This window comes from Empidonax traillii, unplaced genomic scaffold (assembly GCF_003031625.1).
Source record: "Empidonax traillii isolate 1590-97213 ecotype Southwest subspecies unplaced genomic scaffold, ASM303162v1 scaffold1649:size159791, whole genome shotgun sequence".
NCBI classification, from domain to species: Eukaryota; Metazoa; Chordata; class Aves; order Passeriformes; family Tyrannidae; genus Empidonax; species Empidonax traillii.
Genome location: NW_020956842.1, coordinates 66,836 through 88,287, shown reverse-complemented (window position 1 = coordinate 88,287; position 21,452 = coordinate 66,836). Strand labels below are relative to the sequence as shown.

The window sequence follows — 21,452 nt, the reverse complement described above, 5'->3', positions numbered from 1 at the left end:
CCCGGAGCCGGCCCCGCGCTCTGCCGCCCGTTCTCCTCCCTCGGCGATGCCGGAGCAGACGTCACCGGCTCCAAACCGTGTTCAGCGGCTGGCGCTGCCCCGAGCCCCCCCGCCCGCCCCCGCGCTCCCGCTCGGGCCGCAGCGCTGTCCGGAGCCCCCCGCCCTGAGCCCCAGGGGGAACCCTGCGCCGAGTCCCCGGGGGGACCCCCGCTCCCCGGCCCCTCGGGCTGGCCGTGATGCAAGAGCATCCTGATGGGAAGCCATGGCAACGGGAACGGGAATTTTCCTGCCGGTATCCCGCGGCCCCTCGGCAGCCGGGGGGAGCAGGGCGACCGCGGGGTCCCCAGATGGTCCAAGGATCCAATCCCACAGCGCCCGCTCCCCCCGCCGGCCATGGGGTGGGAATGGGGGGAGTGTCACCCACGCGGGTTGTCCCTGTGGGGCTGCAGGGGGTGGGTGCGGGATGGGGGTGGACACGAGCAGGGTCTGAAGCCCACCCTCCAAGGCTCGGAGCGCATCCCGGCGCTCCCACACCGCACCCCCGCGGCCCCTCCACGTGCACACGGTGGGCTCGGGGCCGGGATCGGTGGAGCGGGGGGGGGGGGCGCGGCATCCCCACACCGGGGCGTGCTCAGCAGGACCGGGAGAGGCGGTCCCGGGCGCGGGGGGCGCGGCCAGCGGCGGAAGCGCCGGGGCGGAGCGGCGGCGGCGGCGGCGGCGCGGGGCGGGGGGGGCTCCGCGGCCGTGCGAGGGCGGCGGCGGCCGGGGCCGGTGCATGTCCCGGTGCCCGTCCCGGTGCCCGTCCCGGTGCCGGTGCCCGCGGGCCATGCGGCGGCCGTAGCCATGCAGCGCGACGGGGATGCGGCGGCGGCGGCGGCGGCTGCGGCCTCGTACCGGGTGCTCAGCCGGCTGCTGGGCTATGGCTCCGGGCCGGAGGCGGGCGCGGCGGGCGGCGCCGGTGCCGGTGCCGGCGCGGCGGGCGCGATGCCCGGAGCGGGCGGGCGGCTGTCGGTGCCGGGCGGGCCGCGGCCGCAGCTGATGGTTTTCCGCAACGCGGCGGCCGAGGGGCGGCCCGGCGAGGACGGCGGCCCGGCGGCGGCGGCGGTGGCGGCGGTGGCAGGGGGGGTCCCGGGGGGCGGCGGGGCCGAGCTGTGCCCGCGGCACCGCTGCGCGCTGGAGCCCAAGGCGGCGGCGGGTTGGGGGGCGGCGCAGGGGGGGCTGGAGCTGCAGCTGGCGGCGCTGGGGCTGCGGCCGCCGCCGGGGCTGGGGGCCAAGGGGGCGGCGGGACCCCCCTGCCCGTGCCTGGGGCCGCCCGCCGGCGAGGAGACCAGCGATGCGCTGCTGGTGCTGGAGGCGCTGGAGCCCGACGAGGCGGGCAGCGGCTCCGAGGAGGAGCCGGGGTCCCCCGGGCGCGGGGCCGCCCGCAGAGCAGCCCCCGGCCCCGCACCGCCACCCGCAGCCCCCGCGGGCACCGCCACCGGCCCCGGGACCGGCAGGAAGGGCTCGCTCAGGATCCGCCTCAGCCGCCTCTTCCGCACCAAGAGCTGCAGCGGGGGCTCGGCCGCCGGGGATGCCGCCAGCGCCGCCGCCACCTCGGCCGGGAGCCTCACCGATGTGTGCGGGGCCCGCGGACGGGAGCAGGAGACGGGCAGGTACGGGGGGCACCGGCACTGCGGGGTGATGGCATGGCTCCTGGGGTCGGGGGTGATGGGGAGCCGGAGCTGTGATGCCTCTCCGGAGGGTGACACAAGGCACCGGCTCCGAGCTGGGATTCGGCCTCTCAGAGAAGTGCCGAGGCCTCGTTGCTTGCAGGAGCACGGCTGGAGCCCTGGAGGGGCCGATGGAGCAGGGACACGCTGCTCCAGCCCTGCATCTGCAGTGGGGATGCTGGAGAAACATCTGGGAGCGGGACCAGGAGAAGGGCTTGGAGCATCAGTTCTGTGAGGAGTGGCTGGGGGGGCTCAGCCTGGAGAAAAAGAGGCTCAGGGGGAACCTTGTGGCTCTCTACAACTCCCTGACAGGAGGGGCGAGCCGGGTGTGAGTCAGGATCTGCTCCCAGGGAACAAGGGACAGGACGAAAAACAAGTGGATGGGACACGGTTTAGTGGCTGTGGTGGGATTTGGTCACAAATTTGGTCACAAAGACTTGCTGATCTTGGAGGGCTTTTCCAACCTTCATTACTCCGTGACTGATGAGGTGATGGGTGGCTTGTGGGAGCCACTGGAGCACCGGGATGCTGCAGGTGCCAGGGAAGCACTGTCCCCTCTGGTGAGACTGTGCTGGATCCAAGGGACTGGAGTTCCCTCTCACTTCCCACGTCCTGCAGGGTGATGAGGCTCCGGTGGCTCTGGCCTCCAGGGTGGTGGGTGCTGCCCTGGGGCCTCTGCTCTCCCTCGTGGTGCTCCCAGGACATGGCAGGAGGAATAATGGGCAGCCAGAGGTTGGCTGGGATGGAGGGACCAATCCTGGGATGTGCTGTGGGACCCCCACGTGTCCCCCTTGTTCCTCATCCCCGTTCCATCAGCCTCGTGTTCCAGCTGCTCTGTACCCGTTGGCAAGGCTGCTGTGCTCCAGAAACCACTTTCCATAACATTCCCAGCAGCAGAACTGCGATCCCTCCTGGAGGAGGCCGGGAGAGCCTGCCCAGGTCTGGGCACAGCAGCCTGGGAGCAGCACAGGATAATTGGATGGACTCAGTGTTGCAGCACAGCCCTTTCCTTGCGGGGTTCATTATCCTCCCATAGGGATTTCGGGGTGTGTTCCCTCCTCTTGCAGCCGAGGAGCTGCTGGGGGACGAGCAGGAAGCTTTTCTCCAGGCTGGAGGTGCTGACCTGGGGTCAGGCGTGACCTGCAGCCCTGGCTGTGGTGACAGCCCCGAGGGCAGCTGGGGGAGACCCAAATGACCTCAGAATGAGCTCCCCTTTGAAGCAGAGGATGGGTTGGGAGGTGGCAGCTCCCAGCCCTGCAGCTGGGCAGGGGTTGAGTCCTTTCTGGAGCTCCTGTGCCCCCGAGGAGCCTCCCCTGGCACTGGGGTGTTGGAGCAGCTTTAGACAGTTCCCCACAAGTGACTAAATGGGCCTCAGACAAGGTGCCTGTAATGACATAATGTTTGCTAATGCGCTTGTGGTTAACTGGAGGAGTCCTGGGAGCTCCCAGTGCTGGGATCAGGTGGAAGAGAGCTGGGAGGGAGGTCTGGGAGCAGAGAAAGACCTGGGAATGGCTGCCTGGATCTTCTCTTGGTCAGGGAGCTGGGTGGTCACTACACTGGTCACTTCACTGGCCACTTCTCATGCAGCTCCTTGCACTAATTGGACATTTTTTAGCAGAGGTTACTTCAAGGTGCCTGATGCAGCAACTCTTGTGGTTCAGAGAGGACTCTGCTCCTCCCAGTTCCAGGAATCCCTTCCTGGTGATGAGGGTGGGTTATTAACGATAATAACCCAATGGAGATACCAACGTGTGACCCCTCACCCAGGGCCTGGGAGTTGGGATTTGAAGGTTACAGGAGTGAAACTGCCTGTTTTGGGGTGGAATTTGTACAGCTGAGGAGGTTGGAGGGAAGGGGGCAGGGTTGGGCACAGGCTCAGGCAGCTGCCACCAGTCACTTGCCAGGTTGGTACCCAAATTTATCAGTTGGTTGTGCTGGTGACCCTAAAATCCTGATTTTTCTGGAGCTCCAGGCATTTCCCAGATTTGTGTGCGTGGAACTGGGATCCTGGAGAACGTGAGGAGGGGAGGAGGAGGAGTGTGGAATAGGTTGTTTTGGTGGAGAGTGGAGTTGAGAAGTGGAAGATTTGGTCCATGGGAATCGTTTCTTGCTCTCTCCCTGTTGCTGATGAAATGGGAAATCTCAGAAATCGATGCTGTGAAATCTTGGCATGAAATGGAGCTGTTTTGGTAACAGGGAAATGCTCCTTTCTGGCTGCCTTGGTGAGTGGGAGCAGAGCTGTTACTGTATTTTAAGGTTGGTTGATATTAGTCCAGAAGTGTAATTTTGTGTGTGGATGATAATTGGTGAGTTGAGGGAGGGGGAAAAAAAAAACCCTCCAACCTCAAATAGGTGTTAGAGGCTTGAAATTAAAACATTTCCACATGTTTTAATGGGGTTTTATAGAGAATCCTGAAATCATTTAGGTTGGAAAAGACTTTTTGGTTCATTGAGTCCAACCATTAACTCAGCTCTGCCAGGGTGATGATGAGAGCTCTCAGGATTTTTATTTGTGAACAGACAGCATTAATAGTGGGAATTAAAGTAATATGTCTGGACACAAAGAGGAGAAGTTTACTCACCCCGGCCCTGGATTCATGCTGTGGGAGTTCCATGCTCTGTGCCTCAGTTTTCCAGTGTTTCCTCTGCCTGGGTGTGGATAAATCCCTTTAACATTCAGCAGGGAAGGTGCTGGAAGGAGTGGGGAGAGCACAGCATTGCTGTAAAGCCACTTGGGAAGCAACTCCGTGGGATTGCTGGTATCCCTGGGCCTCAGCAGGGGGGTGTTTTTAGCTGTTTCCATCTCTTTTGGGATCTCTGGGTTTAGCTCCACCTGCATTTTGGGGAGCTGGTGTCCTCCACAGGCTGGCTCCAGGCACAACCCCACACTGCTCGGGGCCCCAACCTGTTTGGCCGAGGGATTTGGCAATGCCCGAGCCAGGGGAGCAGCGTGAGGTCTGTTGTGAAACAGCTCCTTGGCTCTGGCTGCTGGACTTGCTTGGGCTTTTCTTTCCAAAGACATCACTAATTACCTGCTTAGGGATTTGCTGGGTGGCAGGACAGGGCCCCAGCTCTCCTGGGCCTGCCCTGCTTGGGCCAAAGCTCTGGGAGTGGGGTGAGCTCGTGGGGCTGGGCTGGGCTGGATGGAGCTGCTGGGAGGGAAGGACGAGATCCTCCTGAGCTGAGAAGGGCAAAGGATGTTTTCTTCTGCTGATGGGTCATCTCTGCTCACCCCCTTTTTTTCTTATTCCCAACAGGAAACACAGACTGACAAGAACTCAAAGTGCCTTTTCCCCGGTTGTGTTCAGCCCCCTCTTCACAGGTGAGGAGTCGTGGAAGGTTCGCGCCAGTTTGGGGTTTCGTTTTTGCTGTGAGACGTGCTGAATGAGGAATATTGATTCCACGAGATCCCAAACCAGGATCTCTGCAGTGTCCCCTCTGTCCTGCTTGGCCTTAGACCCAAAAAGAAGGGTCTGAGACCGAGGAGAGGGGTCTGAGACCGAGGAGAGGGGTCTGAGACCAAGCCCTCCTCCCCACCTGGACCTCACACCAAGGCCAGCACTTCTTCTCCGTGACAGTTTTGGGAATCAAAACCTTTTTGGGGATCTTTTCCACCTCCTTCTGCGTGTTCTCCCCCCCTCTCCCCGTGTCCTGCTGCTCTGTGACCTTCCCCTTTCTGCTGCTGGGGGAAGTGGGGTTGGTTTGTGAATGATGTGAGGGGGAAATCCTGCTCTGCTGGAGCCTGGGAGCTCTGGAGCTGAGAAACCCCTCGGTCAAAACAGTCCTGGCCACAGGGCTTGGGGAGAATCCCCGAGGAGCTTGGGGAGAATCCCACCTCAGGACCCAGAACTGAAGGTCACAAGTGTTTTTGTCAGCTTGGGGGGGCGGGGAAGTGGCCTGGGAGGAAGGTCAGACTCAAAGTAAATTCCTGCTGAGGGTCTCGTTGCAGAGCAGAGGAACCAGGAGGTGTCTGTGCAGTGAGAGGAGCGGGAGGGTCGGTCTGGAAACCTTTTCCTGCTGGGAAAGGTGTTGTGTGGCAGAGCTCAGTGCATGGGTTGGATTCCTGAAGAGGGAGAAACCCTTTTTTTTTTTTTTTTTTCTTGTGGAGAGTTCTGATGAATCCCAATGAAAACTGGTTGAACCGTCAGAGGGGTGACCTTCTGGGCAGAGCACTGCTCTGGTTTCCCAGAAAGCAGTGCCTGGAAGGCTCTGAGCTGCTCCTGCAGGAGCAGGGTCACCCGTGGGTGATTCAGCTGTGGCAGTGCCTGGTCCCTTCCCCAGTCCCACGTCCCTTCTCTTGGTGCCTCTCACGTGACTGGAGCGGATTCCTCTGTGCCATGTGCAAATTTATTAAGCAAATTAAGGCTGGTGAAAGCAAAAAGCTGCCTGTGCTGCTCTGCCAGCTGCTGTGCTGGGGAAGTTCTGAGGGGGGAAAAAAAAAACAAACCAAACCCATAATTCTGTGTGCTGGTGATGTGTGTGTGTGTGTGTGTGGAGCTGCTTTTCCTCACAAGAACCCGCAGAGGAAGACCTGGAGGTGACAAGCTCTTGCTTTAAATTTGGGAGGTTGGTTTCATTAGTTATTGGTTCATCAGTGGGGTAGTGGCAGTGCCCTCCCTGGGAGCTTTCCCTGCACAGAAAGACCACGGGGGTGTCTCCAGAGCCAATATCTGGATTTTAATTGCTTTTGGTTTGCGGTGGCTCCTCCAGCCTCGCACCACTGCGCTCCTGGCTTGTGTAAGGACTGGTTTTAGGGGATTTTTTCCGAGCCTGGCACCGCCAAAGTGGGGCAGAATTCAAATGCCTGGCCCAGCCTGTGTGAGTTTCGTGATCGTTTTAATTTTAGGTGGGTGGTGAAGCCTTTGGGGAAGGCCCTCGTTGCCTTTCCCCAGCCTTCTCCTTGGGGAAATCCGCCTCTGTGAGTCCCCCACTGCCTGGGGAAGGGCTTAGAAGCTGAATTACTGCAGCTCCCCCCAGCCTGGGTGTCTTTGGTGTCGCTTGCACGGGCTGAGTGCGGCCCAGCCACTTTATTTTTAGGGTGTGGGACTGCGAGAGCGGCCGTGTGGCTGCGTGTGCCCCACACCCAGCAACCCCCCAGGGACAAGGTGTAATAACCACCCTGTAAATGCTGCCCTTAACGTGCCTCATTAGCAGCCAGGGCCTTCAGAAAGCAGAAGGGAGCTGAGTCGAGGCAGGCCTGCGTGCACTGCAGGTGGATCCACCTGCCGAGGGGTGGGAGATGCTGGAGCAGGAGAGCGGTTCCTGCCCACAGGAGTTCCAGTGTGAGGCAGCCACAGCTCTTCAGGATCCTCTGGTTTAGTGTTGGTGCTTCACCAGAGCCTGGCTGGACCGAGGTTTTTTTTTTTGGGGGGAGGGGAAAACCCACTATCCCTGTTTTTTTTCCCTTTGGGATTTAGGTGCTGGTGTCGAGGCTGATGCTTTGACCTCGACTGAGTTTGGTGTTTTCATTCCTCTCCATGATTTTAGGCCTAATTTTCAGCTTTCCCTGTTGTGAGTTAGATTGGTTTGAAGAGCTCTTCTGTTTTTAAGAGCCTTTTTGTGTCCTTACTCTCCCCAGGCAGCATCCTGGATCTGGAACCTTTAGGCTTTGGGGGATCCCACTTATTTAATGCATTTAATTTAAAACCCTGTCCAGCTCCTTCTTATTAATTTTAAGAGCATTTTTGTGGCCTTTGGGGCAAAAGGTGTTTGTTTTTGTTTGGTCATTTGAGGCAAACTCAGAGGGGTGTGACCGCAGTCCTGTGGCAGGAGGTGCCACCCTGGCTGTGGGATCATCACGTCCCCTGCTTTTATGGGGATTCTGTGCTGGAAAGGGCCTCTTGGAGCCTCCTGGTGCTGGGCTTGGGTGGGGTTCAGGCCCAGGTCCAGTGTCAGTGGCTCAGCCTGACCTTGGGGAAGGGGTGGTTGGTGCCTGCTGAGCGTCACAGCCGGGAGGTTCCGCCTGGAGACAACTGATGGGACCATTTCCCAAACCCTGGGGAGGCTCCTGCCCCTTCTGCCCGGCTCTGACGGTGTTTTCTCCACACCCCTGCAGGTGAAACGGTGTCACTGGTGGACGTGGACATTTCCCAGCGAGGACTGAGCTCCCCTCACCCTCCAACTCCTCCCCCTCCGCCCCGGAGGAGCCTCAGCCTGCTCGGTACCGTCCTGGGGGGCTCCCTGGGTGGGCTGGGAGCGTGGGATCCGTGGGGCAGCATCCTCAGGGCCCCCCTGACCCCTGTGCCAAACCTGCTCCCCCTTCCCTTGGCCGAGCATTCGTTGGCAGCTTCGGATTCCCCTTGGATTGGGCAGGAGGGGAGGGGGAGGGTGGGACAGTGAGGTGGGAGGGAGGGAATGTGCTGGTTTTGTAGCATTTTCTGCTGCCTTTGGGAGTGTTTCCCCTCCCTGCCCATCACCCAGTGAGGCTGGATCCCTTCTGTGGTGTCCAGGTGGTGCAAGTGGAGCCTCCTGCAGCAGGAGCCTGGCTGGGATGCTCGTCATCCTCCTCTGGAGGAGCTTCCTCTGAGCAGGAGCAGCTTGGGATGGGTGAAGTCAGCAGCTGTCCTGTGTGCTGGGCCTGAGATTTCCTGGAATTGCCTTTTTTTTCTCTTGCTGGAAAAGGGATTCCTCTCCCCTGGGGACGTGTGTGTGTGTGTGTGCAGGGCCCCAAGCTGGTGTGAAGCCACGCTCAGAAGCCAGAGGAGGATGGAGAGCTGCCAGGGGGAAGCTCCATCTTCCCTTCTCCGGGCAGTGCTGGATTCCTGGCTTGCTCCTGTCACACACTCGCTGTCTCTCCTGTTCTCTGAAGCTCTCTTGCCTCTGTTCTCTCCTAGATGATATCAGTGGGACGCTGCCTCCATCTGTCCTAGTGGGGCCAATGGGCTCTTCCCTGCAGTCTTTCCCTCTGCCTCCGCCTCCTCCGCCCCACGCCCCAGGTCAGCTGAGCTTTACCCAGGCTCTGGCTTTTCCCTGCAGGAATCTGCACTCTGGGGGGGTTTCTTGCTCCACTTTGAGGGGCTGCAGGCAGTGCCATGGCCAGGCTCTGTTCCCGTGGCTCTCCTCACCCTCTGTGGTTCTGCTGGAGCTCAGGACTGAGCTCTGTCCTCAGTTCAGCCTCTGGTCCCTCTGGGGCTCAGCCCACCCCGATAAGGAGGGTCAGCAATGCCATGGGAGCAGAATTCCAGGCAGGAACCCCAGCCTGTGACAGCCCCACTCACACACACACACAGAGTTTTCCTGAGCGATTCTCCCTTTTGCTTTCGCTTTCCTTGTGACCCAGAGGGCTTTCCCTGCCCCTTTTCCAGGGTGTTTGTGTGTCCATTCCTCCCACTCCTCCTCTGTGAGCCAGACTAAAGAGCAGGTGAAGGCACAGGGAACGATTCCCAGCCTCTCCTCCACGAGGGTATTGCCCTTCCATGGGTCCTTCTCCTTTCCAGACCTCCAGAGCCGTGTGGGGGGCTGGGATCGCCATCCATGGGGGATCCCCCCGTGGGTGACGATGGCCCTGGGTTTTTTTTCCCCGTGCAGACGCCTTTCCCAGGATCGTCCCGGTGCGGCCCCCGGAGGGGGTGGCCCAGCCCATCCCACACCTGCAGTGCCCCCTCTCCCGACCCGACTCCAGCAGCTTCGCCGCCAGCCTGAGGGAGCTGGAGAAGGTAAAGGGGCTCCTGGGATTATTGTGGGGAGGGGGGGGGGAACAGCCAGGAGGGGAAAATCGCACGGTCAGGGTTTGATTTTGGGGGTTGATCGCTCGCTTTGTGGACTTGGGAGCACAAGATTAGGGTAGGGGTGGGAAAGACCTGCTCAGGGCAGGGGGGGAATTGCCATCCCCGGGGGGGAGCCGTGTGGATGTGGGTTAGGGTGCTGGGGGAAGGGTTGGGCTCGGTGATCCCAGGGGTCTTTTCCAGCCTAAATTATTCCATGATTCTCTGGGTCCAGGAAAGCATTCTGTTGGGCGTGGAGCGGGGGGGGTGTGTCCTGGTACTGTTTGTCCCCTCCCCACCTTTGGGGTGATGAGGGATGGGTTGGGATGGGATAGGATGGTGCCCTCCCCATCCCAACCATCCGCACTCCCAGGGTGGGGGGGAAATGCAAGGCCCTTCCATTCGGGAATGTGGCAGCCAGGAGCAAGCTGTGCGGTGTCTGGATGCTGACAAATCCCCCTTGCCAGCGTGTTCTGACCCTCTGACCGCCTCTGTCCCCAGTGTGGGTGGTACTGGGGCCCCATGAACTGGGAGGACGCCGAGATGAAGCTGAAGGGGAAACCTGACGGGTCCTTCCTGGTGCGGGACAGCTCCGACCCCCGGTACATCCTGAGCCTGAGCTTCAGGTCCCAGGGCATCACCCACCACACCAGGATGGAGCACTACAGAGGTGAGAATTGGGGGGATGTGCAGGGACCCCCCATCTTGACCTCAGAGTTTGGGCTCAGTCTCGGAGACATTTTTTGTTTTTTTTAACCCGAACTGATCCACGACTCCAGGATTTTGGTGCGAGGAGGGGGTGTCTGGTCGCAGCAGGGTCCTGGGACTGGCCTGGCTCGGAGGTTTGACCCACTTGGAGCTCTGTGACCCGCTTGGGGGGGCTGCTGGCCTCGTGTCCCCATCTCCAGTTTCACCCCGGGGCCACCCGAGCCCCGGGGCGGGCGTCGTGTCGGGTGACAAGGGACAGGGACACCCATGGCCTGTGTTGTGACCCTGCCCCTACTTAACATTCCCATTTTGGCTTGAAGTTTCAGTCCCAGCAAGCTGCAGCTGTTGGCAAGTTCAGGGAGATGTGACAGCGTGGCCACTGGCACCCAGAGGTGGCCACAGGCCACCTCTGGGTGCCAGTGGCCACGCTGTCACATCTCTCTGTGGTTCCCCAGCCTGATCCCTGGGGAAACAACATGTTTAGTGCCCCACCCCAGCTCTGAGAACGTTCACCTGGATTTTGGGAGCGCCAGGCCCGTCCCCCAAAACATCCCCTCTTACCTCCCTCTGCTCTCTCTCTCTCTCTCCTGGCAGGCACCTTCAGCCTGTGGTGCCACCCCAAGTTCGAGGACCGCTGCCAGTCCGTGGTGGAGTTCATCAAGAGGGCCATCATGCACTCCAAAAACGGGAAGTTCCTCTACTTCCTGCGCTCCAGGGTCCCAGGTGAGTGAGCCCTCCCCCCTCCTCTCGCGCCCTGAGGAGCAGATCTCCACTCCTGAGGTGGGAGGAAGGAGGAGAATTCCCAAACCTCCCTCTCTCCAGGAGTTTGGGATCACGAGGTACCACCTCCCCCCCCTCAACCAGGCAATTATTTGGCTGCTAAAACCCCCTCCCCCTTTTCCTTCCCTTCCCTCTCCGTGCTTTGTGGCTTCCCAGTTTTCCCAGGCTGAGTTTTCCTCCACCTGGGGCTGTGTGTGGAGGGCAGGGATGTGGGAGGGATTCCAGGTGTGAAGCTCAGAGCTGGAGCCTCAGGCATTGCTCCTGTGGATCTGGAGTCCCTGGAGGGCCCATCCACAGGCAGGGGCTTGCAATCCAGCAGGGAATGTTTTGCAAGCCTTGTTGGAGCACGTTGGGCCGCACAGCTTGGGCTCCCCATCCATCAAATCCCGAGGGCTCACATCCCTCCCTTCCTGGAAAACCTGGGCGGGCAACTGGAGCTGGATTTTTTGTTTCCCTGGGTTTTGCTGCTCTCTGTCCCGCCAGCCAAAAAAAATCCAGGGCGAGAGGGAGGAGGGAAGAGCCAAGTGGGTAGATGGAGGGAGCAACAGTGGGGGACAGGGCTTGGAAAAAGGGGTGAGTGGTGATGTCTTGAGCAAAGAGCAGAGATGGGAACCATGGAGAGCAGGGTGAGGATTGCTGGGGAGAGTTCTCAATTAAATGGTGGTAAATCTGCTCCCTGTCCACGCTGCCACCACTGCTGCAGGCCCTGGTGGGGACAGGGACCTTCCCATGGCACTGCAGCACCGAGAGGATGCAGCCCAAGGAGTTGGGGTTCCCTGCCCAGCATTCCTGCAGGCTGGAAGCACAGCCTGGAGCTGTTCAGTGTTGCCCTCTGCAGACACCAGCAATCACTGGGAGCTGATTTAGAACGTGCTCTGGGCAGGAGAGGGTTGTGAAGCTGCTTTTGCAGTGACCCTCCATTCCAAAAACCCTTGAACTCGAGAGACTTTACCTTCCGGATCCTGGGGTCTCTTCCTCCCCACTGAGGGTTTGGGGGCTTAGGAGCCAGGCAAAAAATAGCTTAGGAAGGATTTGATTTAAAAAAAATACCATTGAAAAAAAGAAAATATCCCCCTCAAACAGTGCTGGGCACCTGCTGAGGTGCCCTTTGCTGCTGGATCCTGCACTTCCCCGGATCCAGTGCTGGGTCTGGAGACCCTTGATATAAACCAAGTCTTGGGCTGATGCCTGATCCGTAATGGGAGCATATTTGGGATCTCCTCAGTGAGCTCCTTAGGGCTGTTTTCCTGCTGAAACAGTGACCTGCTGCTGGGAGGGAGGGGTTTTGGAGGGAGGGGTTTTGGAGGAGGGGGCTCTTCCAGCTGGCAGGGGCCATGTGGAGCTCGGGCTGTGTCCCTGTGGCTGCTGGCTGAGCTCCCAGAGGCTCATTCCCTTTTTTTTTTCTTTTTTTTTTTGCTGGTGGGAGAATAAGAGGGGGCAGGATCCAGCCTTCAATGGCTCGCTGTTCCCTGCTCCTTCCAAAGCTGGCTCCCAGCTTCCTGAGCTGCCTGGAGCAGTTTGGAGCCCGTCTCAGTGTGAAGAGCCTTCCCTTTTCTCCTCTCACTGCAGTGCCCTGGGAGACAGGCCAGCAGGAGAGGGGGTTAGAGTGGAACTGCCTTGGAATCCCCCTGCAAAGACAAATCAAATCTTGTGCTGGGAGTGAGCCCAGCTCCCAGAGACCCTTCCCGGTGCTCCTCCCACCTCTGGGGCCTGTGGGCTTCGTTGTTGTCCCCAATTTTGGGGAGGGGGGAGCTTTTGGGGCACGGGAGGTTGTTCCCTGCGTGGGAAGTTCCCTTCCCACCCAAACCGTTCCACGATCCCGTGTGGAACCCGGACCTGAGGAGAGGCTCAGCTTTTCCCTGGGGGATCAGGAGCCCTTCCTCACCTCCGGCACTGCCTTTTTTTTTTTTTTTCCCCCCCTCAAAGGTCTCCCCCCAACGCCAGTCCAGCTCCTGTATCCCGTCTCCAGGTTCAGCAACGTCAAATCCCTTCAGCACCTTTGCCGCTTCCGGATCCGGCAGCTGGTCCGGATCGACCACATTCCCGAGCTCCCGCTGCCCAAGTGAGTCCCGGGGATGGGGCCCTTTGGATTCCCGGGCAGTGGGAAGGGCCTGCACCTCCAGCCAGGGCCTGGGGAGGGAATGAGTGCCTTCCCCAGCCTGGGGACAGCAGGATGAGCGTCCCGTGGGATGTGGGGTGGGAATTCTGACATGGGGAGGGAGGTGTTCCCTGCTGGGAATTCTGGCTCTGGGGAGGGGCTCTGGCTGTGCCGTGGGGAGGTTGGAGGGCTCGTGGCTCGGGGATGAGGCTCTTCCCGCTGCTTTTCCAGGCCCCTCATCTCCTACATCCGCAAGTTCTACTACTACGACCCGCAGGAGGAGGTTTACCTGTCCCTGAAGGAGGCCCAGCTCATCTCCAAACAGACCCAGGAGCCGGAATCCTCCACGTAGCGGAGCTGCCTCGCCCGTGCTCCCGGCACTGATGGTACGGGAATGCTGCTGGCACCCATCCCTCGGGATCAGAGCCCCAGTCCTGCTATGGGAATGCTGCTGGCACCCATCCCTCGGGATCAGAGCCCCAGTCCTGCTATGGGAATGCTGCTGGCACCCATCCCTCGGGATCAGAGCCCCAAATCCCACTGTGCCCTGGGACTGCAAACCCACAGAACCCTCCTGGGGCTGTTCACTCCGGGGTCTGCCACCATTCCCAAGCTTTCCCTGGGGAGGGAAGCAAGACTTCATGGTCTCTTACCATTCCTAGTTTTTCTTGGAGAGGGGAAGAAGGCTTCCTGGCCTTTTACCCTTGGGAAAGAGAACAAGGCTTCATGGTCTGCTACAATTCCCTGGGGAGGGGAACAAGGTTTCACAGTCTTCTGCCATTCCCAGCTTTCCCTGGGAAGGGGATCAAGCCTCCAGGTTGTTCCCACCCCAGCCTGTGCTCCCTCCTGGGGTCAGATCCATCCCGCTGATCCCTCTCCCCTCTCTCTCCCCCCAGGAATTTGGTTGTTGCCATCCCGCAGCCCGAGCCAGGCCGTGGTGGGAAGGAGCCCCCCCCTCACCTGCTGCTGGGGGGGGCCACTCCTGCTCTGCAGCTCTTTTGTACAGAGAAGAGGGGCCAAGATTCCCAAGAAGCCCAGCAGAGCAGGATCCAGAGCCTTGGCTCCTGGGAAAAGGCGTCTCGGAGGCAGCCGAGCCCGGCCCCGGCCTCCTGGCAGAACAAGGAATGTCATGGCACTATTTACAAGTTTGGGAAAGTTTTTTTTTTTATTATTATTATTTTTATCTTTTGATGTCGTTTAGTCTTTCATTTTCAGCATGAGAAGAAGTGACTGCGTGGTGGCCCTGCCTTGGAAAAACCTCGAGGTGGGCAGGGCTGGAGGGACGAGGGGACTCTCTGGGAAGATCCATCTGCTCCAAGGGCATCGTGGGCAAAGACTGCCCTTTGGTCCCCACGGAGAGGGGATGCAGCTGGAGGCACCCTGAGCCAGGAGGATTCACAGCTCCGGGGAATAACCTCTGGGAAACCCGGAGCTCTGGGCTGCTCAGCCCCCCCTGCTTCCCGGGATTCGGGAGCCGAGCCCAGCCTTGGGAAGCTGAGCTTTGCAGCTGGATTTGTGGGACTGGAAGAGGTTGGACCCGAGGAAGGAGGAGTGGGTGAGCCACGGGGATGCCGTGGATCCCGAGGGAATGGTGGGAGCCGCTCCCCTGAGGAAGCGCCGTTCCCTGAGCAAACACTGGAAGAGCCCCCTGAAGCCCCCGGGAAGTGGAAGGGAGGTGGAGAAGCTGGAACTGTTGGAGCTGTCTGTGGACCAAAGGTACTTCCTGCAGAGCCACGGGATGTGTCACTTCCAGCCCCCCTCTGGCTGATTCCAGAAGCTGGGAATGGAGTGGCTCCCTTTGGAGCTGCCAAGGGGTCCTGAGGAGCAGCTCAGAGCAAGGAGCAGATCCCTGAGGGTCCTCTGGAGCAGCATCTGATCTCTGGGAGCTCCCTTCTCTCCCTGGGACATCTGTGGATCCACGGCACAGCCGGGAGAGGTGGTGGCTCTTGCCTTCCCCCTTCAAATCCTGGTCTGCTGCTTCAGCCACTGAACAGGAACTTTTTGGTGGGGTTCCAAGCGATGCTGGGAATTCTGGAGGAGCCTCTTCATCCCTGTATTTAGAGGAGCAAATTCCCGTGCTCTCAATCCAGGGAATCGCTCCCGTCCTGCCAGGATCGAGGTGAGTGCCCTGTGAGCTGCCAGGACCTCGGGCTCTCCCTGCAGGATTGATCCCTGGATTCAGCAGGATTCGTGCTGGATTTTCAGGCAGGCTGGAAACGCTGCCCCCAAGGTGCTACAAACCCTGCCCTCCCCCCTCCGGCCTGGGAGCAAAACTGTGCTCTGCAAAGAAAGGATTTGGCTTCCAGATGAGAAACTGAGCTTCCAAATCCACAGAAATACCTCATGGGACGCTGCTCCATCCTGACTGTGCCCAAGAGCCAGGCCTGGAGGGGATCCGTGCCCGGTGTGTCCTGCCAGGCTTCTCCCCAAAAACAGACCCTGGGAGCAGGATCCATGGCGTGGCTGGTGTGTGTGGATCAGGGAGGGATGGTGGGGTGCAGGGAACAGGGGAGCTGCCCAAGCTGGGGAGAAGCTCATCCTCCCCATAGCATGGCAGTGACAGCATTCCCACTCCCTCCATCCCTGCTCTGGGATGGAGAGGTGCAGGCTGGGTTTGGGAAGGAGGAAGGAGCTGCCCTGGAGGGCAGAGCAGGAAAAGGTGGTGCTGAAGGGGAGGTGGGGGGGAGCTGGAAGTGGGTGCTGGGCTTGTTTTGGGGTGAAAACGCACAACCCTGGTGGGTCAGGAGAGATTTCCTGCAGCGCCCCATCCCTGTGTCCCACCCAGAGCTCCTCCTGAGGGAGGAGGAGGAGGTGGTTCCACTCCTTTCAGAGCCGTTGAAGCAGCCAGACTTCAGGGACAATACTTGAATTCCATGTTTCTGGTGGGCTGTTGGTGTCCTTGTAGGATTTATCCCAACAGCCTGATGGTGCTCCTGCTGTTACTTGAACCCTGAGCGTGGCAGGGAGGGGGCAGCTCTTCCCAAATTCGGGCCAGCAGGAAGGTTTTGGGTCTGAAATGACACGGGAGATGTGCTGGGAGGTGTTGGATAGGGGATGGGGGGGGGTGTGGGATAGGGATGAGACCCCTCCCGAGGATCCATGGAGGTGGCAGATGCTCCTCAGCATTCCCAGGGCTCTGCTCCACCTCTCCTTGCTCCGAGCCAGGCAGGAAAGCTGGAGCAGGTCAGTGCCAGCCCCAGCCTGGCTGAGATCCCAAGGTTAACTGTAGTTAAGAGCCTTCTCCTGAAATCCATGGAAAATAAAGCTGTTCCCGCACCTGGAGGTGTGAGGGGAGCGAGGGATTTGATCCCTGTGTGGGGCTGGGAATGAGCCAGAGGTTTTGATCCGGGGCTGGAAGTGAGGAGTGGGCTCTGAGGACTTGGGGAACATCACCAAGGGCTGCCTGGGCCCTGCCTTCCCGGTCAATCCCAGTTTTTGGGTGCTGTATCATCCCCCCTGGAATGTCCTGCAGGCTGGTTCTGGAGGCTGCTCCCATCCTGCTGATCTGGGGAAAAAAATATTCTTTATCTCCACCTTTGTCCAACCTTGAATTTGTGCAGGGGTGGTGCTGGTCCTGCTCCCTCCAGCGGGGGCCGGAGCCGGATGAGCCGAGAAATGGACCATAAAAACCACCAGAGCACGGAAAGTGTCCCTGGAAAAGCTCCTTGCTGTGCTTTTCCAGCTGGAAGGGGACAGCCCTCAGCCCTGTGCTGCTCCTGCTCAGGTTGGCAGGTTCCCCCTCCTCTCCTAACACCCTGTTTCAAGGGAGGGAATGACCTTCCAGCGAGAAACTGGGATAAACCAGGGGGAGTTCGTGGGAGTTTCCAGCTCAGCATCCACCTCCTTGGGGCCAAAAAAAAAGGGTGGAAAAATTTCATCCTTAGCTTGAGTTGGGTTGAGCTTTGCAGCTGGATTTGCAGGGTGGCCCCATGTGGGATCCACCTGGGCTGCTCCTGTGGTCGGGAATGGCTGGATTTGGGAGCCCCAGGTGTGGTGTTGCCACATCTGGCCAGATGTTAATCCCTTAAACACGTTTTTTAAACCCTGAAAGCGGTTTTAAGATTGACCTGTGGGGCTGTGCTGCAGGTGATGGTTGGGGCTCGAGTCCAGGGAGTGTTTTGGGGAGAAAACCTCTGAAAAGTAGGATTTGCTGAAGGAAGGCCCTTCCTGCTTCCAGGGGGAAGGGAACTGGTCATTTTCCTTCATTCCTTGCAGTTAAAAATCTGTCCTTGGGATGATTTTACCCTTCAAATTGACCATCAGGGCTGAGGGCTTGGAAGGGGGGACCTGGATATCTTCCTACTCCCCTTGGCTTTTGGAGATGGAGGGATTTATCCACCTCCCAAACCCCTTTAGCTTTGGGGATGGAGGGATTTATCCACCTCCCAAACTCAACCCCCTTGGCTTTTGGGAATGGGGGGGTTAATCCACCTTTCCAAGCCCTCCTTGTCTTTTGGGGATTCAGGGATTTATCCACCTTCCAAATCCTCTTGGGTTTTGGGAACAGAGAGATTTATCCACCTTTCCAAACCCTCCTTGGGGACAGAGGGATTTATCCACTTTTCCAACCCCTCTGGCTTTGGGAATGGAGGGATTCATCCCCACTCTCCCAGCAGCCCCTCACTCCTCATCCAGAGTCTTCCAGGTGAGATGGGGCAGTTGGGAACCCCCTTCCCAAAACATCCCTTGGGATCAGGGGGGGTCCTGGCAGCGCTGCCTCCAACTGTGCCTCCAGCTGAACAAGCACAACTGGTGCCCAGTAACACACTGGGGAGCTCCCAGTTCCCCCCTGGGATGCTCCCAGTGCCTCCCCCCCCCCCATCCAGGGCTTCACTCCAAAAAAAAAAAAAAAATATATGGCTTACACTGGATCCAGCCTTGCCTTTAGAGAAGGAATGAGCAGATTTTGGCAGCTCCAAGGGCAGGACCTCTCCAGGACTGTGGAACCACCCTTGGGTAGAACAACAGCAACAACAACAAAAAAAATGCAGCTTTGCTTAATTTGATCTTTATTCCCCCTCCCTTTTAATTTTATTTTAATTTTTTTTTTTGTTTTGGTGCGTGCTTAATTTATTAAAAATAGTTGCTGTATAATTTATTTTCGTATACTATATTAAAAAGTTACTAAATGGTTTTAAAAAAAAAAAAAAAAAAAAAAAAAAAAAAAAAAAAAAAAAAAAAAAAAAAAAAAAAAAAAAAAAAAAAAAAAAAAAAAAAAAAAAAAAAAAAAAAAAAAAAAAAAAAAAAAAAAAAAAAAGTTAAAAAAAAAAAAGAGAGAGAGAGAAAAGAAAAATAACGTTTTTTGATATAAACCACACATGCACTTTTGGGTGTGTTTGGTTATTTTTGGGGGCGGGGAGGGGGGGCCTGGCTGTACCTGTGGGTTTGTCTGTATATATTGTATTAATAGGCATGTTTGGCCTCTCGTGAGGGATGGTAGTAACTGCTGCAGGTCCTTTTGGGGGGGAAGCTGGTGTGGAATTCCTGGATTTGGGGGATTTTTGGGGTGTTTTCTTTGAGTGGTCAGTGAGGGAGAGCTGACTCGGTGTTTGTAACTCATTTCTAGCGTCGTTTTGACTGATGGGTTTGGGTTTTTTTTTTTGTGGGTTTTGTTTGGGGTTTTGGAATATTTTTTTTTTTTTTTGGCTGATGGGGGTGGGGGGAGTGGGAAGGGAAGAGAGAGGGGTTTGAAATAAAAGAATTGGAAATTGTTGGGTGTTTGATGTGTGGTGGATCCTGAGCCAGTGACCCCCTTTCGCCACCCCAGGGTCCCCTTTGGGACATCCCAGTGCCCAGAACCACGTCAGGTTCTGGGGGCCTTCCCTGGGGTGCTCCTGGTGACCAGAAACATGTTTGGGGGAGCTCTGCGTGCTCCCAGTGCCCCCCCAAAATTCAGGGGGAGCCTTGGGGTGGCCCCCCTGGGCTGCTCCCAGTGCTCCCAGTGCCGGCATCCCCGAGGGATGGGATGAGGACCCAAGGGCTGGAGACGCCCAGATCCACCCACTGCCCCCCAACATCTCCCCCTGCCCCCAAAATCCTGCACGGCGGCGCTTTGAACGCCCCCGAGTTTGGCAGATCAAAGGCAGCGGAGCGACAGAATGGGGCTGGGGAGGGGCTGTCAGCCCTGGGGAGCCTTCACCCCTCCTCCTCCTCCTCCTCCTCTTCCCTCTCCATCCCCGGGGCTGCCGGGAGCTTTGGGGGTTGGCACGGGGGGGCTGTCCCTGTGTGTGTGTGTGTGTCCCCCACCCCGCCGTGGGGACAGCCCCCGGGTCAGGGCTCTGTGCGGGGACAAAGGCGCCTTTGACAGGGCCAGACGGGCACTCCAGGCGGGATCCGACATCTGGAGCCTCCCCTTGGATTTTTTTCTTTTTCCTCGGCTGGTGGGAGCCGACACGAAGCGGGTCCTGCCCCCCCACTCGCTCCCCCCACCCCCCCAGCCAGCACCCCACGGGTGGGATGCTCGGGTGGGAGAGGGGAGCGGGGAGGGTTTGGGGTTCTCCCAGCGCCGCCTGGCAGGAGCTGCGGGCAGAGGGGATGCTGCACCCCGGGATGGAGATGGAGGGGGTCCTGGGGAGCCGCGTGCCCCGGGGGGCAGGGCCGGGGCACCCCCTCGCTGCCCCCCGCAACCCCATAAAGCCGCTTTGTCCGCCCGCCTCCGAGCGGCCCTGGAAGAGCCCCAACATGGCTGCGGCCGCGCTGCAGCTTATTTTTAACATCTCATTAGCATCAGAAAAGCAGCAAATTTCCCCCCGGCCCCCGCGAGGTTCAGGGCACCCGGACAAAAGCCGCTTTCTTCCCGCTCCGGCCCCCCCCCCCCCAACCCCCAGGGGTGCTGCTGCACCGTGGGGCCCTTGGGACCCCCAAATGCACCCCCAGCCCACGGTCAGTGGGGTGCGGGGGGGGGAGGGTACGGGAGTGTCTCTGACTGATGCCCACCCTGTGCCAGCTCCGAGCCTGGAAGGGATCCTGGCCCAAACCAGCCTTTGGGGTGTCCCTGTGCCGCTGCCCATCCCCAAATCCCATCCTTGGGCAGCTGAGCCATGAGGCTGGACCGAGCCAGAGGTGCCCCAGCCCCCCAGTTTGGGGCTGCATCTTGTTGAGGGGTCTGGGGGGGGTGGTGTTTGGCTCATCCTCATCCTGATGTGGGAATGAGGGACACTGAGGCACAGGCTGGACCCATCCGAGGGAAACTGAGGCACAGCACGGGGCCATTCCAAGGGAAACTGAGGCAGAGCACAGGGCCATTCCAAGGAAGCCGAGCAGAGTGTGGGGCCATTCCCAGGGATCCGAGGGCAGGCCCAGGGCTGGGTGCCCCTGGCCAAGGCACGCCGGGCGCTGGCAGTGCCCCAGGGGTCACCGGGCCACGCTGGGCTGGCACCAGCACTGCTCCAAGCTAATATTTACCCAGGCTGGAGGGCTTGGCTGCTGCCATGGGAAAAGCTGTGGCCGGGCCAGGGGCCACGAACCCGCTGCCTGCAGGGGAGCAGCCGGTGCCACCCACCCCCTGCCCTGGTGCCACCCCAACCCTGGGCACAGCCACTGCCCCTGGAGCCCCCGGGAGCTCTGCAGGAGCCTCTGGGAGAAGGGAGATGGGTGAGGGGATGGATGGAGGGTGGGGGGGAAGGAGGAAAGAGGGGGAGATGGAGGGTGAGGGGTGTGGATGGACAGATGGATGGGTAAGGGTTGGGGGGACAGGGGATGGAGGGAGGGATGGGGAGCTAGAGGGGCAGAGGATGTGTGGATGGGCAGGAGAAAGGAAGCGTGAACGGGGATGGATGGAAAGATGGAGGATGGATGGATGGATGGATGGATGGATGGATGGATGGATGGATGGATGGATGGATGGATGGAGGAAGGGATGAGAAGGGGTGGAAAGACGGATGGAGGGATGGAAGGAGGATCTTGAGTGGAACTGGGTGCGAGGGGCAGGTGGGATGCAGGATGCAGGGCTGGGATGCAGGGATGGAGAGACAGGGAAGGACGGAGGCAGGATGGAGGGATGAAGGAGGAGGGAAGGAGCGGGATTGGGACGGCGGGGTCCCGGGGGGGGGTCGGGCGGAGGGCAGGGCGGCGGCGGGGTCCGGGTGGGGCCGGGGGGGGGCCCCTCCCGCTGCCGCTGCTCACATGACGCCGCTCCCGGGATGCGCCGGGCGGCGCCGGGCGTGGGCGGCGGCGGAGAGAGGCGGCGGCAGCGGGGCCGCACCGGCTCCGCCACCGGCACATGGCCCGCGGCCGGACCGCCGCGCCCGCGCCCTGAGCGGCCCCATGGAGCAGGTAGGAGCGGGAGAGGGATCGGAGATTAGAACTGGGACCGCCGCGGCGGGACGGGACGCGTCCAGCACCCACGGGCGCGGCGCCGTTCCGGGGGTCTGAGGCTACCGGGGCACCCCCCCTGCTGCCGGGGAGACCCCACTTGCCAGCCCTGCGCTGCCCACCTGCTGCTTTTTGCCTTCC

General features: G+C 59.6%; 2 protein-coding genes across 2 annotated transcripts in view; both read left to right on the top strand.

Moving 5' to 3' along the window:
- Nucleotides 1-843: 843 nt before the first annotated feature.
- SOCS7 (suppressor of cytokine signaling 7) lies at nucleotides 844-14,334 on the top strand. Its single transcript, XM_027908180.1, has 11 exons — nucleotides 844-1,104; nucleotides 1,186-1,652; nucleotides 4,967-5,031; nucleotides 7,765-7,869; nucleotides 8,543-8,644; nucleotides 9,237-9,364; nucleotides 9,914-10,082; nucleotides 10,715-10,843; nucleotides 12,827-12,962; nucleotides 13,230-13,384; nucleotides 13,895-14,334. Exons 1-10 carry the CDS (start codon nucleotides 844-846, stop codon nucleotides 13,348-13,350), a joined length of 1,683 nt encoding a protein of 560 aa, XP_027763981.1. The 3' UTR covers nucleotides 13,351-13,384; nucleotides 13,895-14,334.
- Nucleotides 14,335-21,212: 6,878 nt separating this feature from the next.
- Nucleotides 21,213-21,452, top strand: part of ARHGAP23 (Rho GTPase activating protein 23) — a 32,365-nt gene continuing 32,125 nt past the window's right edge. Inside the window, exon 1 of the mRNA XM_027908188.1 lies at nucleotides 21,213-21,272. Within this exon, the coding sequence (XP_027763989.1) occupies nucleotides 21,264-21,272 (9 nt within the window). The 5' untranslated portion in view covers nucleotides 21,213-21,263. The remainder of the gene's footprint in view (nucleotides 21,273-21,452) is intronic.

What these genes read in the sequence shown, in the direction of transcription:
- SOCS7 (XM_027908180.1), top strand. Translation starts at nt 844, where the DNA reads ATGCAGCGCGACGGGGATGCGGCGGCGGCGGCGGCGGCTGCGGCCTCG. An exon ending in GAGGAGCCTCAGCCTGCTCG is followed by an intron (nt 7,870 to 8,542) that starts GTACCGTCCTGG and finishes GTTCTCTCCTAG; the next exon opens with ATGATATCAGTGGGACGCTG. An exon ending in CCTGCGCTCCAGGGTCCCAG is followed by an intron (nt 10,844 to 12,826) that starts GTGAGTGAGCCC and finishes CCCCCCTCAAAG; the next exon opens with GTCTCCCCCCAACGCCAGTC.